The sequence below is a fragment of the Sminthopsis crassicaudata genome, chromosome 3 (assembly GCF_048593235.1).
Source record: "Sminthopsis crassicaudata isolate SCR6 chromosome 3, ASM4859323v1, whole genome shotgun sequence".
NCBI classification, from domain to species: Eukaryota; Metazoa; Chordata; class Mammalia; order Dasyuromorphia; family Dasyuridae; genus Sminthopsis; species Sminthopsis crassicaudata.
The window spans coordinates 155042923-155058495 of record NC_133619.1 but is presented as its reverse complement, the minus strand read 5'-3'; the positions used below and the strand labels follow the sequence as shown (position 1 = coordinate 155058495).

General features: G+C 34.7%; 1 protein-coding gene across 1 annotated transcript in view; it reads right to left on the bottom strand.

The window, feature by feature from the left end:
• ITGBL1 (integrin subunit beta like 1) overlaps positions 1-8067 on the bottom strand; it is a 372203-nt gene extending 364136 nt beyond the window's left edge. The window contains exons 1-2 of the mRNA XM_074299468.1: positions 7739-8067; positions 6266-6483 (exon numbers count right to left, since the gene is read on the bottom strand). Of these exons, the coding sequence (XP_074155569.1) occupies positions 6266-6483; positions 7739-7836 (316 nt within the window). The 5' untranslated portion in view covers positions 7837-8067. The remainder of the gene's footprint in view (positions 1-6265; positions 6484-7738) is intronic.
• Between the last annotated feature and the right edge of the window lie 7506 nt (positions 8068-15573).

Sequence of the window (15573 nt, the reverse complement as noted above, 5' to 3'; positions counted from 1 at the left end):
GACACCAAGAAATAATATAATAAAATCAAAATAATAAAAAAAATAGAAGAGAATGTGAAATGTCTTATTAAAAACAACAACAACAACAACAAAAAACAACCAATCTGGAGAACAGATTAAGAAAAGACAACATTAGGATTTTTGGACTACCTGAAAGTTATGACAAAATATTTTTAATATTAGAATTGTTACAATTATATGAAAATTGATTAAAATTGATTTTATCACAAATGATTATATACAACACAATTGAAGTTTTAGAACAATGAATAATAAATATAAATAGAAAAATCCACCAATCACTACCTAAAAAAAGATTCCATTAAGAAAACTTACAGATATATCATGTGAAGTTTCAGAGCTCCAAAGTTAAGAAGAATAATATTGCAAGCAAAAGTAAAAAAAAAAAAAAAATCAAAAGCCACAAGCTACAATCAAGATTACATAAGACCTATGAGTGTCTATTCTAAAAACCACAGGTTTTGTAACAATATTTTGAAGGGCAAAAGAGATAGAGTTGTGACTATGTGGAATAGAGAGATAAGGTGAAGAACTTACAGGAATGTATGAATTCTTTTTCTGTATTTTATTTTCATTATTTCTGTGTTTTCCCTATGACCTGTATAATATGTGCAGGTCCATATTTACTTGAGCCTTGGACAGCTATAAACATATTTACTTAACTTGACATTTGTCAGTATTTGACATTTATCACTATTTAGTCTATTAGCTTGACCACTGTCTGTTTAATTATCTAAAAGCCTGAAGGCCTGACTTTCTGTTTCCTAGAAATCAGATGATTTCAGGAAAGAGAAACCTTCCATTCTAATCTCTCCAGATAGCAACAACCAATTAAATGCCTCCCCCTTCCCTTCTCAATGCTCTCTTAATTGTGATAGTAATCTCTTGTATAAAAGCTGTGTATCTTTACTACTTCTTTAGCCCTCCTATCATTAGCTTTCTTTTTTTTTTTTTTTTTAATCTCTTGATGGGATGGCTCATCCTCCAGAGTTTAATAAACAACCTTTCTGCTTTTTATTTTGAGTGATCTCTGAATAGTCATTTTGGGTAAGGATTTTCATCCCACATATGACCATAAATTACCCAGCCAAATTGAGTATAATCTTGAATTTTTAAAAAAGGATATTCAATGAACTGAAAGATTTTTAGCTATTTGTGACCCAAAGACTATAACTCAAAGGAAAATTCAACATATAAGATTCAGGAGAAACGGGAAGTAAACATTAAAGAACAATTATAAGGGACTTTAATAAGCTAAAATTCATTACTTCTTGTATGTGAAAATATCAGTACTTAAGACCCATCACTTGGATAGTTTGAAAAAAAAAGACTTGTACTAAGATAAGTAAAATAGGTTAATCAAAAAAAATAAAACTCGGTAGGGGGAAGTTTTTTTTAAAAAGAGCAATTATTTCATACAATGAGGAATAAACAGAAAAACTGATATAGAAGAAGCAAGTGGGGGTGGAGAGCTAGAAGGGTTGAAAACTCACTTTTGCTGAAAATGAGTTAAAGAGTAAACATACATCTAGAAGAATATAAGATTCATCTAATATAAAGAAATAAGAAGTCAAGGGGATAGTATAGGGAGAGACTTTTAGAAAGTTATGAGTATGGGAGAGAGGATATGGAAAGGGCTTTTAAAGGGGTGGTTTGATTAGGATAAAGGCTGGGGAGAGAGGATAAAAGAGATACACTTAGAGGTAGGTAAAATAAAGATTAGGAGGGCAAAGTAGTGGTTACAAGTAAATTAGATAAAAAGGTCAAGAAGGATAATGAGGAAAATTGTATGGAAGGAAACACATAACTTATTATAACTTTAAATGTGAATGGAAGGAATTTATCCATAAAAGAGAAATAGATAACAGAATGGATTAAAAATTAGAATTCAACAATCCATCTTTTATAAGAAACACAACTAAAAATTAGAGATGCACAGTATTAAAATAAAGATCTGAAGTAAAATTTATTTACTTTAGCTGATATTAAAAAGTAGGAATAGATATCATGGTCTCAGAAATAAGTTAAATCTAAAATGGATTTTGATAGAGCTAAACATGGAAACTACACTATGTGTCACCAATATTATTCAATGTTGTTTTAGAAAAGCTAGCAATAATACTAAGAGAAAAAAAGAAATAGAAGGAATCCAAATGAGAAATAAAGTAATAAATTATCTCTTTTTTGAAGACAATATGATGATACATTTGGAAAATCATAAAGAATCAACAAAAATTATTGGAAAAAAATATTTTAGCAAAGTAACAGGATGTAAATAAAGCTATAATCAATCATCAGCATTTTTATATTTCACTAAGAAAATACTGTAAGAAAAGATAGCAAGAGATAACCCACTTAATATAAGTATAAACAATATAAAATTCCTGAGGGTGTTCCTGCTAAAACAAACCCAGGAACTATCTGAACATAATTATAATATATTCCTTACAAGTCAAGTCAGATTTAAATAACTAGAGAAATATTCATTGTTTATGGGTAAGCAAAGCCAATATACTAAAAGTAACAATTTATCTACATAAGTTTTAATAATTTAATTGGGAGGCATTGAATAAATGAATTTACCTAAATAATTGATTTATTCAATGCCATCCCAATTAAATAATTAAAATATAATTTTTACTGAGCTAGAAAACATAATAACATTCATTTGGAAAAACAAAAAGTCAAGAATTTCAAAGAAACTAATGACAAAAGGAAGGAGGGTGTATAAATATATGTGTGTACATACTCACATACAAACATACTTATATTTATTTTCAATGTAGTTTCTCTAGGATGGGGTGGGGAGAAAGGTAGAAACAAAATTACATAGCAGTAAACAACAGAAAATGTATGAAGCACAAAAAAAGCTGGATAGCTTTGAAAACAATGTCGTATTTATTAATTTTTAAAAAAAATATAAACAGTCTGAAATGGAAATTTATATTGAATCATCTATGTTCTTTGTATGTGAGGGTTTTTTTTTTTTTTTTTTTTTGCATTTTGTGTTTAAATTTAAAATGAATAAAGGATTAACTTTTAAAATTCTCAATTTTACGTTGTCTCTCATTAATTCCGAAGTCTAAACAGGCACTCAAGTGGATTGGCACTCTGGAGCTACCATGGCCCAAACTGGCTTTCAACAGTTGAATTCTCATGTCTAGAATTTTAACTAGGTTATGAAAAACACACAATCTTGTTGGTGGGAAAACACACACACACACACACACACACACACACACACACACACACACACACACACACAAAACAAAAAATAAAAACAAAAACAAAAACCTGAACAGATTATAACAGAAAGAAATGTTCACTTTATGCAGTTAAATAGTCTTCTGAACACTTCCTCACAATGCATCATCTATTAATACCAAGCCACTTTACTACCAAAAAAGAAAAAAATTAACAAAAACAAACAATACAATAATTCACAGTTATAGCCTTCATTTTCCCAAATCAAGCCATCTCAAGTTTTTTACAAGTGAGGATTTTTATCTAATGTCTTTTAAAATCTGGCTGTTCAGTTGAGAATTTCTCAGATTCAACTCTCTTACTCCCAACAAAACAAAACCAAATCTAAAAAAGAGCGTTAAAAACTCATGATATTACAGGAAGAAATGCCACAGGCAATAAAAGCCACATAGTAGTTGGATTTGGAATGAAATAGGAGATATATATTTTTTCCTTCCAAATGACTACCCTCAATAATACTTTGCTTTCTGAGACTTAGAAAGTTAAAATAACAAACCACGGCAAGTCATATTTTAAAGGATTGAGCCCAGCTCCTGCGTAGAGGAAATCGTTACCCAGGAGCACCTGTACTGTTCTGAACATTTACATGATGACTTTTTCCACTGCTGAACTTTCTGCATATCAAGTCCCTTCTCCGTGAGAATACCAGGAGGCCCTCGATGCCAGCCACAAGGATTTTTTGTTACAAACTGCTCTTGATATTCTTCTGTTAGTATTGGACTTCATATTCTTAGCTACATTGTTGCTAAAATAAGTTGCTCTTTTTTTCCTACCAGACTTGCCAAAGCCCCGTTGGAATGCATTTGTGTTATCCTTTTACTAACAGAATTCCTGTAACATTCACAATGACCTAATTGAGGCTCTTGGCATCAAAAATGACACGTTTATGAAAACTAGGAAAGAGGTTAGAGGCAGTCCCTTAAAAAGAAGAATTATTCTGATCTCTTTCCCTATCAGCCCTCACCTTTTCCTTTAAAGAAAAAAAATAGTGATGAAGATGAGTTTGTTCTCACACCCTAATCCTCAACTGTCTATAAAACACTGACCACAATTCAAAAGAGTCAGACACAAGCGGTTCAAAGGGTAAAATAGGGATGTTGCTCATATAGCAAATGTTTATTTTTCTGCTTATATTTATAGGAATTCTAATCTGCATTACAAATACTCATATTTATCCTGGATGTAATATGGTGGGGTGAAATGAGTGTTGATGTTTGAATTATAAAAGCTGAATTCAAAATCCTTCACTGCAACTATTGTAATTTATATTTTAAAGAATTGAAGTGTAACCCTTCACAATGTAAGTTGACTGGACAAGAGCCCCTGTGCTCCTCTCACTCATGCACATTAACTACTTTTCCCACTGCTGAGCAGCTCCCATATAAAGTTATGATACATAGAAGTAGAAGATAACAGTATCTAATATTCCTTAGTTTTCTCCTCTGTCTTATGAGGGGTTCCAACTAATGACCTCTCCAATTGGAGATCTATTATCCTAAGCTCTGTTATGTCTTTAATGATGAGTAAGGAATCTAGAAATTAAAGACACAAGAAAACTAGAAATCTAAAGAAAATGAAATAAAATTGTCATTAATTTCTCAGATAAAATATAATCCTGGGGAGAACAAAAATTAGCGGTTCTGATTTCTGGAGCAGGGGCTTCAATTTTTTTTCCTGTGGCAAGCAACAAGGAACATGGTTTCAGATCAAGTTTTGGAAACAAATTTAATTAGGGAGGGGAAAATTCTGAAAGAGACTTCAGACATGAAGGGCAAGGAAGACCCCATTGGAGGAGGCATACCAAGAACGTTATTCTGTGAGTAGGAGAAGGGAGACAAGTCACTCAGCCAACTGTAAAATAATTGCTGAAAAGAACCCATAAGGGCAGATGGAAAGGGGAGTGGATGGGTGATGGCTATGAGGAAGTATCTGGATTTTTTCCTATGTTAATTAATCTTGATAAGTAGGGGCTAAGAGCAGCAGCCCAGCTAGTGAGCAGTGAGTGACTGTGAGTCATAACCTCATATGGGGGTCTTATAACTTAATGATTTATTATCAACAAAATCTGATTTATATACCTATATACCTGGGGTTATATAAGAATTACTCAGATGAAAAGGGGCCCCAAGTGGGAAAAAGTTTAAGAAACTCTGTTCTAATGGATAGATAATTGGATTCTAAGTCAGGAAAACCTCAATTAAAATCCTACCCTTGACACACAGTTAGTTGTGTGACTCTGCACAAGTCAATTAAACTCTTCGTGGCATAGGGACAACTTTAAGATTATGAACTAAAAAAGAGCTGTTGATCAGGTCTAATTGCAAAAAGAAATCATAAGGAAAGTCATCAAAAAAAAAAAAAGGTATAATCTCAGTAGTTTCTACTGACAAAATAATTATAAATATTGTCATATTTTAACTTTAACTTTAACATCCTTAACTTTTGAATCATTTAGGCAAAGTTTCCATTGCCCCACCCAAGTTGGGACTCTGATGCTATGGCCTGTATTTCATGAACTGCAATTCTTATTCAGGATAATTAAACTCCATTAAATCAAAGGTTCATCCACAGGGGCATACATTTTGTCCAAAATGAAAACCTCAAAGAGAAACAATTGAGCCTCATAAGGTGGTTGAGCAGATTTTCAGTGAAATTTGTCCATCAAAGTTTGGGTCCAATGTGGAGGGAAGACATTCTTCCAAAGAGAGGAAGATAACATCTTTACCGCTAACTGGAAAACTCAGTTTTCTTATCCACTAAATGAGTAACTCCTTCACACAAACCCACTAGACCACAATAACAGAATTCTCAGAAACCAATTACTAATCAAGCATTCTCAAAGGGGTAAAAGTCAAACATGTTCACAGGTGCATCTGATTTTCTTCTGATATTCTGAGCATGTATAATGAAAAGGGAAAGAGCACATGGATCCATGCACGTTGACACCTCTCTTTGCCCTTATCCCACTTTAGTCCCTTACCAGCACAGGTCTCCCCATCGTAGGTTTCACACACCCATTCGTGGCACTCACAGAGAGGCCCCAAGTACATGCCAGGTTCTGTCACGTGGCAGATGCAGACTCCACAATCACAGCGGCCTCGGCCATTGCACAGCTGGCTCCCGGGTGGTTGTCCTGGTGCTCGGCACCTTCGTTCTGCCTCCGTCCGGGACAACCTACAAGTAGCTCCTGGCCCACTCCTACATGGATAAAAAACAGCACCTGTCTATTCGGGCAAAGAACATGAATTATTCGCATCTGTTTCCTCTCCCTCTTCTCCACTCTCTTCCCATAGTTTTCCAACGCAGACACATAGACCTGATGTAATGACCAGCAATAAAGACTTAGGGAAATCTTTGAAAAGTCACATAACTTGGAACTCTGATCTTCACGTCTTGAGTCGGGAGATACTTTAATTATTTCTCTTGAAACATCTGCTACCCTAATTTACCTTGAGCCGGCTCAGGCCACCCCAGAGTGTTCATCACTTTCCTTGGAGTATGCAGAGAACTGCAGTGTCTGCTTGCCAAGGGCCACATCCACCATCCCTTAGGACGCAGTAATTTCTCAGAAAGTCTGCCCAGTGACCTGGCAGCTCATGAATTTGCCTAGTTCCCTAGTGGACTAAGGTAGCCCCGGTCTGCCTAGCAGCCCTTGAATAATCTAGAAAGGCCAGGACAGTAGCTGAAAGTGGAGAAATGTTTTTGCCCTTGAACTTTTTTTTGTCTTTGAATCATACACGCATGTTTAAGTTTGAATAAATTAATCCAGTGTGTGGCACTTGATTGTTTTTCTTTTAATTCCCTTAAAAACTTTTCAGTTCTTCTTTGAAAACCCATGAAAATTTATAGATAGCTTTATTTTTAGTGGAGTGAGAATAGATCCAAAGTGACAAAAATATTACTAGCTAGATGCTTACTTTCTTAATAGTGTTTATTAAAAAAATTTAGCTAAGATAAAGATAATACAAATGTATTTAAAACAGCATAAATTACAAAATATTTGCATTGTTGAAATAAATCTCTTAATGCCTTTTGCAATGTTATGTATATTCCCTGTGAAAATCTCTTTAATTTTACTATCATTAGGGGAAATTTCATTTAAAAATTTTACAATGTGAAGTAATCTTATTTAGCCTGCCTCATGATATATCTGAATCTCTCTAAAAATTAGTTTTATAATAATGAGAGTTTTATTAGATACATATTTCTCTCTATACATATGTATATTCAGGGAAAATACACATGTATTTGTATAGAGGGAAAAAAACAATCTAGGAGTCTGAATAGAAGTCTGGATTTAGAGAGAGAAATGACAGTAGGTTGAAAATGATTTTTCCTATTTTCAAATTAGAAACTCTTACATAATTGGGATAACTATAAGGTTCAACTGGGATTTGCCACATCAAGCAACTGTCAAACACATATGTCTTTTAGGATAGCAAACCCAACTTACCTCAGGGATGGTGAAAAACCTTGGGGAACAGCTGATGACACAGTGAAGAAAAGGGATGAAGCCAGCAGTAAGAATTTGCTGAGACTCTGCGTGTGCATGATGAGATATCCCAAGTTGTGAGGAGCAGGTCTGCCCTTCTGCAAGGTAGGGGTGACACAGGCAAAGGCTCCAGCAGCCAGACAAGCAAACAGACAGACGGAAGAACAGATAGACAGCCAGACACCTTGGTTTGAAACTGCCAGAGCTGTCCAAAATGAACTTGAAGCTCTTCTCCGTGCTACAAGTGCCTTTGATTAGCTGCCTGGAAGGATTTGGGCAGCAGCCGTACTCCTCTGGGCGGGATGTTGGTGCCAAACCCTAAAGTTTACAGTCTAGGCAGGGAAGTAATTAGAAACAGTTGTACAAGCAGATGGTTTATTTTGACATAAAAAGTGTCCTGTTCACAGATTTGAGAAAGCTATCTAGTTTTTCAAATACAGGCACCATAAATATTTGAACAGAGAATATTTGGATTTAGTTTATATGAATGATTATGTTAGATAATCTATGAGATGTGATGGGGTGTGGGGGGAAGCCCACAATGATCAGAAAACATTAGTGGTAACAGCAGCCTGATGATTTTCAGAAGGTATCCTCTGTCATTTTGGTGATGAGTGGGAGACCTTAAATTGTCATCTCTTTTTTTTTTTTTTTTTTAAACTCAGTCTTGTTTCCTCGGTTTTAAATTATAATTCTTCATTTCCTTGATTTTTAAAAAAATGTGGTTTGGAATTTTCTACTTTCTCATGCACTGGCATGTCACAGAACAGTACTTCTGAGTGTGATAGTCAAAAACTTAGATCAGCCAAATCTTAAAAACTTTCCCTCCCCCATCACTCCACAGAATTCTTCAATTGATTTTTCAGGTGGCTGGAACATCCAAGTTTTGATCAAAGTTTTTTCTCCAAGAGGTACAACTGGAATGAAGCAGTATAAAATGAAGGAATTTCTATTCATTTTTAATTCTATCTGTACACTTGTGGCTCATTTATGCTTCCCTAGGCAGTTAGAACAGATGCACAATTCAAGAAAATAGCTGGGCCTTTGCTTTAGTCCCTTTGCAAATAAGATTCCACTTCAATTATTATTGAGGTTAATATGGGAAGGGAAGAATAAAATGCATAATCTGACTACAATTTGTTATTGAATGTTTTGATAATTTTTATAGATAATGGGGTGATGCTTTTGATGAAAGAAAACTAATTATTGTGTTGAAATAGGGGTCCTATTTTTCTTGGAAAACTCTTTTGAGGATTAGCTTTCCAAAGTCACTTTAATCTCTAGTATTTTCACAGACTATGGTATTCTATAAAAAAAAGTACAGCTGTGAAATAAATATCTATCTGTTAGAAAACATTTAAATTCTCAGATCATTTTCTTTCTGTGACTCACAGAAGAAACATTTCCAGTAATTTAAAATAGTTGTATTATAGCTGACACTGTGACTCAGTAGAATATCTCTTGTCCTCAGAATCTCTGTCAAAATACCATGAATAACTTAAAATGTACTGTGATTAGCAGACAGTCTGGTGCCTTTTACTTTTCTGGAGACAACTCACATATCTGATTTGTAGATTTTAAAAGCAGTAACCACCTACTACCATTTCAAGGGCTAACTTATTTAACTTTAGGACTGGTAGGGATGTGGAGGAAGGGCATATGAAAAGTTAAAAAAAAAAAAACCACCCACAAAAGACACAAAAAATCATGAATTCTTAGTGTTGTAAAAAAAACTTTAAGTATAATGTAATTCAACTTCTACAAAAAAGCATGAATCTTCTCCAAAATGACAAAAGCAGTGACAATCTAGTCTCTAAAGATAGAAGACTTACTACCTTACAGGAAAACCTATTTAAGATCTGATAACTACATTTTATTTTCTTTTTATATAAAATTGACCTACCTGGAATTTATACCCATTTGTTGGTCCTAGTTATGCCATTAGGAGCTTCATAGAATAAAATAGAACTATTTAACTATTCAATAAAAGCAGTGATCATGAAATCTTTTTGGTTTCACTTATCAGTTTAATCATGCTCCTTCCACCTCTTCAATGACCGTCTCAAAAGATGGCACTCAGAACCCAATCAAATCCTTCCAACATAATCTGGATTATTAAAAAGAAATATAGCAGCAAAATAATGATCCTCACATAATCACTTGATTCATATTTTGTTAGTCTTTGAAAATTAACAAAGTCCAGACCACTAGCTAGCTTTGCTTCTGATATGTGTTGGACCAAATGAGAACACATATGTTAAAGAGCTTTGAAAACTATAAAGCATTATTCTAATGTGATCTATCTTCTCCCTTACTCCCAGATGCCAATTTGGCAAGGACTGGACAAGTGAGTTCAAACTGAGGAAATCATAATGTTCTTTCAATAGAACACATTGTGCTCTGGATGGGCCCTCAGTATTAGACCTACCCTGAAACACATTTTTCTAGTCTAGAAAACCTGAGGAAATTCAAGTAAGTTATGGTGATGAGCAATTGCTTTGAATTAACTTTGGCATAGGTCTGAGATATCACTAGGTCTCTGGAACTAAATTTAATATTAAGGTGGCTAAAATTTCTTTGAAGAGATGCCACTGGCAGGCCTATCCCCCAAAGAGATCAAAAACACAAATTCCATTTACACCAAATTACTAATAATTAATACACCAAATTAATTAAATTAATAATTTTGTAGTGCAAAAAATCTGAAAACAGGGCTAATGTTCTTTAATTGGAAGATGGCTGGACAAATTACAACATATGAATGGAAATGAATATTATTACATTATAAACAAGGAAGAATGTCATGGGAAACATGGGAAAATTATAATGTATTAAGGATATTAACACTAAAAAAAATAAAAAACTGCATAATTTTAAATGATCAGTTTTGGTCCTGAAAAGAAGATGGTACCATTTTCCTATGCTGAAGACATGGAGAATTATGAATTCATAACATTACACATGTTATTAGATCTACTGACTGTGTTGGTTAGACTTGCATCACTATTTTTTTTATTTTTTACTCCCAATCCCTGTGACTTCCCAGTTCAGAACAACCTTTCTAGGCCACCATTCGGTTATATGTATTGTATTCCCTTATTAGAAAATAAGTTCCTTGAGGGCAGGGACTGTAGTACTTTTGTAGTATCCCCAGCACTTAGCACAGTGCCTGACACAATAAATACTAAATAAATGCTTTTTCATTCGTTGTTGGGAAAGAAAATTGTTTGGAGGGAAGGATGAGATGTCAAAAAATATAAATACTAACACACACACAGCATTGTACTAAGGAAGAGGTAGAACATATAATTCCTGTTCTTGAGATTATTAATCCTCACAGTAAACCCAGAGAAGAAGAGCCAAAACTAACAGGTCCCAACCAGGTGTTTCCTTCTGAGAATCAGGATGTGACAATGTTTGTAACAATTTTTCTATCTACTCCAAGTCACTCTCCTTAATTAATAATACGAATCACAGTTTTTTTTTTTTCTCAACCATAACTTCTGATTCATTTGAACACTCTGACCTCTAATTCCTCAACATCTCCAAATATTATCTCTAGTTCTAATCTATTTTAATTATATGCAAGAATAGCCACAAATTGGACTACATCTTATTCTCTTCTCTTCCAGCCAAGGTCAATTCATTTTGCCTCAAGCACCAGAATTACTACTTTTGACTTGTGATATCAGACAGTAATTAAAAAAAAAAAATACATGTTCATAGGAAGCAAATCTCAGTCCAGTCATGCCAGGTTTCAGGTTCTTGGTATGAACATAGTAAGCATAGGAGGAGATAATCCTTTTCCCTGCATAATCATTAGACTCATTCTAGTTTGTTGACATTTGTCACTCTATTTGCTTTCCCTAATTATAATCTCTTTATCTTTTTAGTTAGCTCTATTACTAACAAGAATAACATTTGAAATTATTCTCAATTCTTGCATAGCTACCAGTATGAGTGGACACAGACTTATGAAGAGGCATAAAGAAGCCTGTAGAATTGCCTTGAATAATAAATATTACAACCAGTGGTGAGCTGATAAATGTTTAACCACCAGCTCTTCAGGGGGAAAAATGTATGTATAGTACACTTTTAAATTTAACATGCATTATCAACATTTTTCTCCATTACTTTCTTAAGTCTAGACCAAAAAACAAACAAACAAACAAAAAAACCCAAAACCAAAAATATTCTGATCTAGAGTGTTTGTGGAGCATCTAACAATAGGTTCTCAAGAGTTGATTCAATCTGATTCCAGCACATCCATCAATATGTATTGGAGGCAAATATTGAGTTCTGAATACATACTTGAATCTCTGGGATCCCATGCCATATGTACTCAGCATTATAAAGCTTCACCGTTTGAGATAATATGATGCAATTCCTCAGTTATGTTATAGAAACCCAAGTGCTACTCAACATTTGTTGCATCATTCCTCTTCAGCACTTAGTTTCAGCGTGTGTTGTCCACAATCCTATACATCAGATGAGTGGTTCACTTATTTGTCCAAATTTCACAATAACACATATAAATAAAAATGATTCAAGTTTTCTATTTTAGAAAGTTTTGTATTTAATATATGGAAAGGGTTGACATGTGACTTGATATTTCTGTGTTCAAATCTAGTCTCAGATATTTACCAACTATGTGTCCCTGGGCAAATGACTTAAACCTGTATGCCTCAGCTTCTTTACCTGTAAAATGAGCTGAAGAAAAAAATGGCAAACCACTAGTATCTTTATTAAGAAAACTTCAAATAGAGATAGGGCTGAAAAGACAGAATAAGTTTTTTATGCAGGGCCAAGATATAATAGCCATATGGACATATACATGAAGCCTTTCCAACTCAAGAGCTTCTAGAGATTGTTCTTTGTCTTCATAGCCTTTAAGAATTCAGATGTCATGGTTATACCATGATACTGCATCAGAGTAAGATTATAATGGATGATATTTGAAATATGAAATTCTAAAGCAGAGGAGACTCACTTTGAAAAACTTTAGCACATTTTAAAAGTTCTGGTTTCAAAATAAACTTTTTTCTGTCCCATATGTTTGTTGGATTCCCTTCTTTCAAGGCTCAACTCAGGCCAAACTTTTCGGAAAACCACCTCACCCTATTCTATCCAATCACTGCATTATCAGGTTGACAAAGAGGACATAGCATTTGATTTAAGCAGGGGAAAGAGAGTGAACTTTGACAGAAGTTTGGGAATTGGGGATTATATTTTCCCCCTCAAATCTGGGAAATTTTATTTTTTGTCCTGTGTAGTTTCCTTATATAATTTCTTGAAATATAGTTCTGAAAAAGCAGGCTCAAAAATAATTTTAAAGAAGTCCATTGATTCTCTGGACCAACTTACAATATTTCAAATGGAGTTATTTGAGTGTCTTTAAACCCAAGTCATTCTGGCTTTCATTGAATGCCCAATATATTCTCCAGCTCAAGACTCTATGGAAGGTTTTGATGGCTTAGAATGAGCATCAATAGCAATTGTTTTCTATTCTAGCAAGAATAGATATTTTGAAGCAGATTAATATTTTAGTAATGATAATATTTTGTAATGATAAATTAGTTCATTTTATTGACTCAATTTTTTGGTCTCAAACAAACTGATTCCTGGGAATGACCTTAACTTAGAAAGACCAAGGTTATTCCCTGCATCCTGGGCTATCACTATTCATCATAATTCTTGTCTAGCCACTAGACTTTATTGACTATCTGAGGACACAGGGAGACTGATAACCTTGCATTGCTCTGACTCATTTAACTTCAATTCACATTCTAGTCAAGGCATCACCTTCACATGTCATTGATCCCCTTTGGGAATGATGGGGAAACAACAAAAAATGTCAACTGGGAATAAGGTCTTTCTTGGAATGCCATATGGCTTTGTACTTTTGACCTGTTCTTTGGGAGCTATTTTAAATGTTTGAATACATACTGGAATATGCTTATATAAGGACAGCTTGTACAACTTCCCCAATTATCTATTTTCTGCTTAAAGCAGAGAAAAAGTAAAACAGATTCTCAAACTCCTTCTGCTTTGGGACACATTTGATTATTAAATCAAGGAGAAAAAAAAATTATTTTCCCACTGCTAAGATCCTAGAACAGGCTCTCCTTAATTCCCATGAACACTAATGTAATATCCTAAATGGAATTCCCACTTGTCATCTTGCCCTACTATCCTATCTATCCTTGCCTATCTACCCCTTTCATATCACTATTAGATTATATTCTGATACAATCATGTCATTGCTCTGTTGTAAACTCTTTCATGGCTACCTAACACCTGCCTACCTAATAAACTCTAAATTCATTAGCCTGATTCACCAGACCTTCTAGAGTCTGGCACTCCTTTTTGATCCAGTCTCTTTTCACATTATATCCCTTCACATTGTGAGGGATAGAAAATCCTATCCAAAAATGACTACTCAGAGATCACTCAGAATTATTTATTAGAATCTCGAGAAGCGGACCCCATCCTGGTCTGTGAGCCAGATTCACAGCAGGAGAGAGCCACTCCCTTGAAGATGCTCATGACTTTTATACATTTCAGACAAAGAACCTTCAAAATCCCACCCTCCATAGGTTGTGATTGGTCATATTTGGTCAGTGGAATGCAGCTGGCAATATGATTTATAGCTTCTTGGGCCACGTATAGGTTAATCCCTATTTGGGCAAAGGAATGCAGCCTTCACGTGACTGGGGCCTATAGGCCTGATTTTCCGTTAGCTAGCAGTCTCTGATCAATATGTGCTTAATCTGTAGGTTCTTCCCCATACCTTACTCCACACAACATAATAATCAATGTCATAGTCATCTTTAATTACTCACCCATTCTGTACTTTTTTGCATCCAAGCCTTTATTCATGCCTTTCCTTATTCAGGCAATGTCCTTCTGAATCTACCTCATCCCAATCTATTCCCACATCTTGAAATTCTATTCAATTTTTAAGATTCACCTAAGATGTCTTTTCTTCCATGACAATTTCCCTCATACCCTGGTTACAAGTTGACTTCCATCTATTTATTTTTACTGAAGTTTTATACAATTCTTGGTATACATAGGCACTTTGGTGGCAAAGGAGATAGAACTTCCCTGATAAGTGTTGTTCAACTTGGCTGGTGGATATTTAAGGAAGAGAAGGACTAAAAGTCTTCAGGTCCTCCTACTGAGAATTTGTCTTGATCATAAAATTCAGCAGTTTCAAGGCAACTGGACAAGAGAAACCAACTCCATCTGAATCTCTCTCACTGATTTTTACTGCTTGAGCTGAATTGCCCTAAACTCTAAAGGAGGCAAATAAGAACAGGCCAATACTCTCTCAGACTGGATTCTGTTTATACTCTAAACAGAAATTATGATTCCTGCAGAGGGCCACAGACAGTGAGGGAACTCTGGATGAGGTATAAAACCCTTCAGCCCAGAGACAACCTGCTGACAATGTCAGGTTTGGCTTTCATCTCCCCTAAGGGCTCTCAGCCTTCCCTAAGATGTCAGAGGGTGGTGATAACCTGTGTTGTAATTGAAGCAGAGTGATACCAGGTGGCAAACAATAGCAAGTTGTTTATGTGGTTCCATGTGTGCAGTATATACTGAGCACATGCCCAGTGATTTTGTTACATAAGGGTATGAGGGTATATAAGGGAAAAAGTCTTTGGAATAAATGGATCACATATACAGGTGGCAAACTACATACAATAGCAAATTGTTTATTCCAATACTCCACATGCACAGTATATACTGGGGGCATGCCCAGTGTTTTTGTTACATAAGGGTGTGAGGGT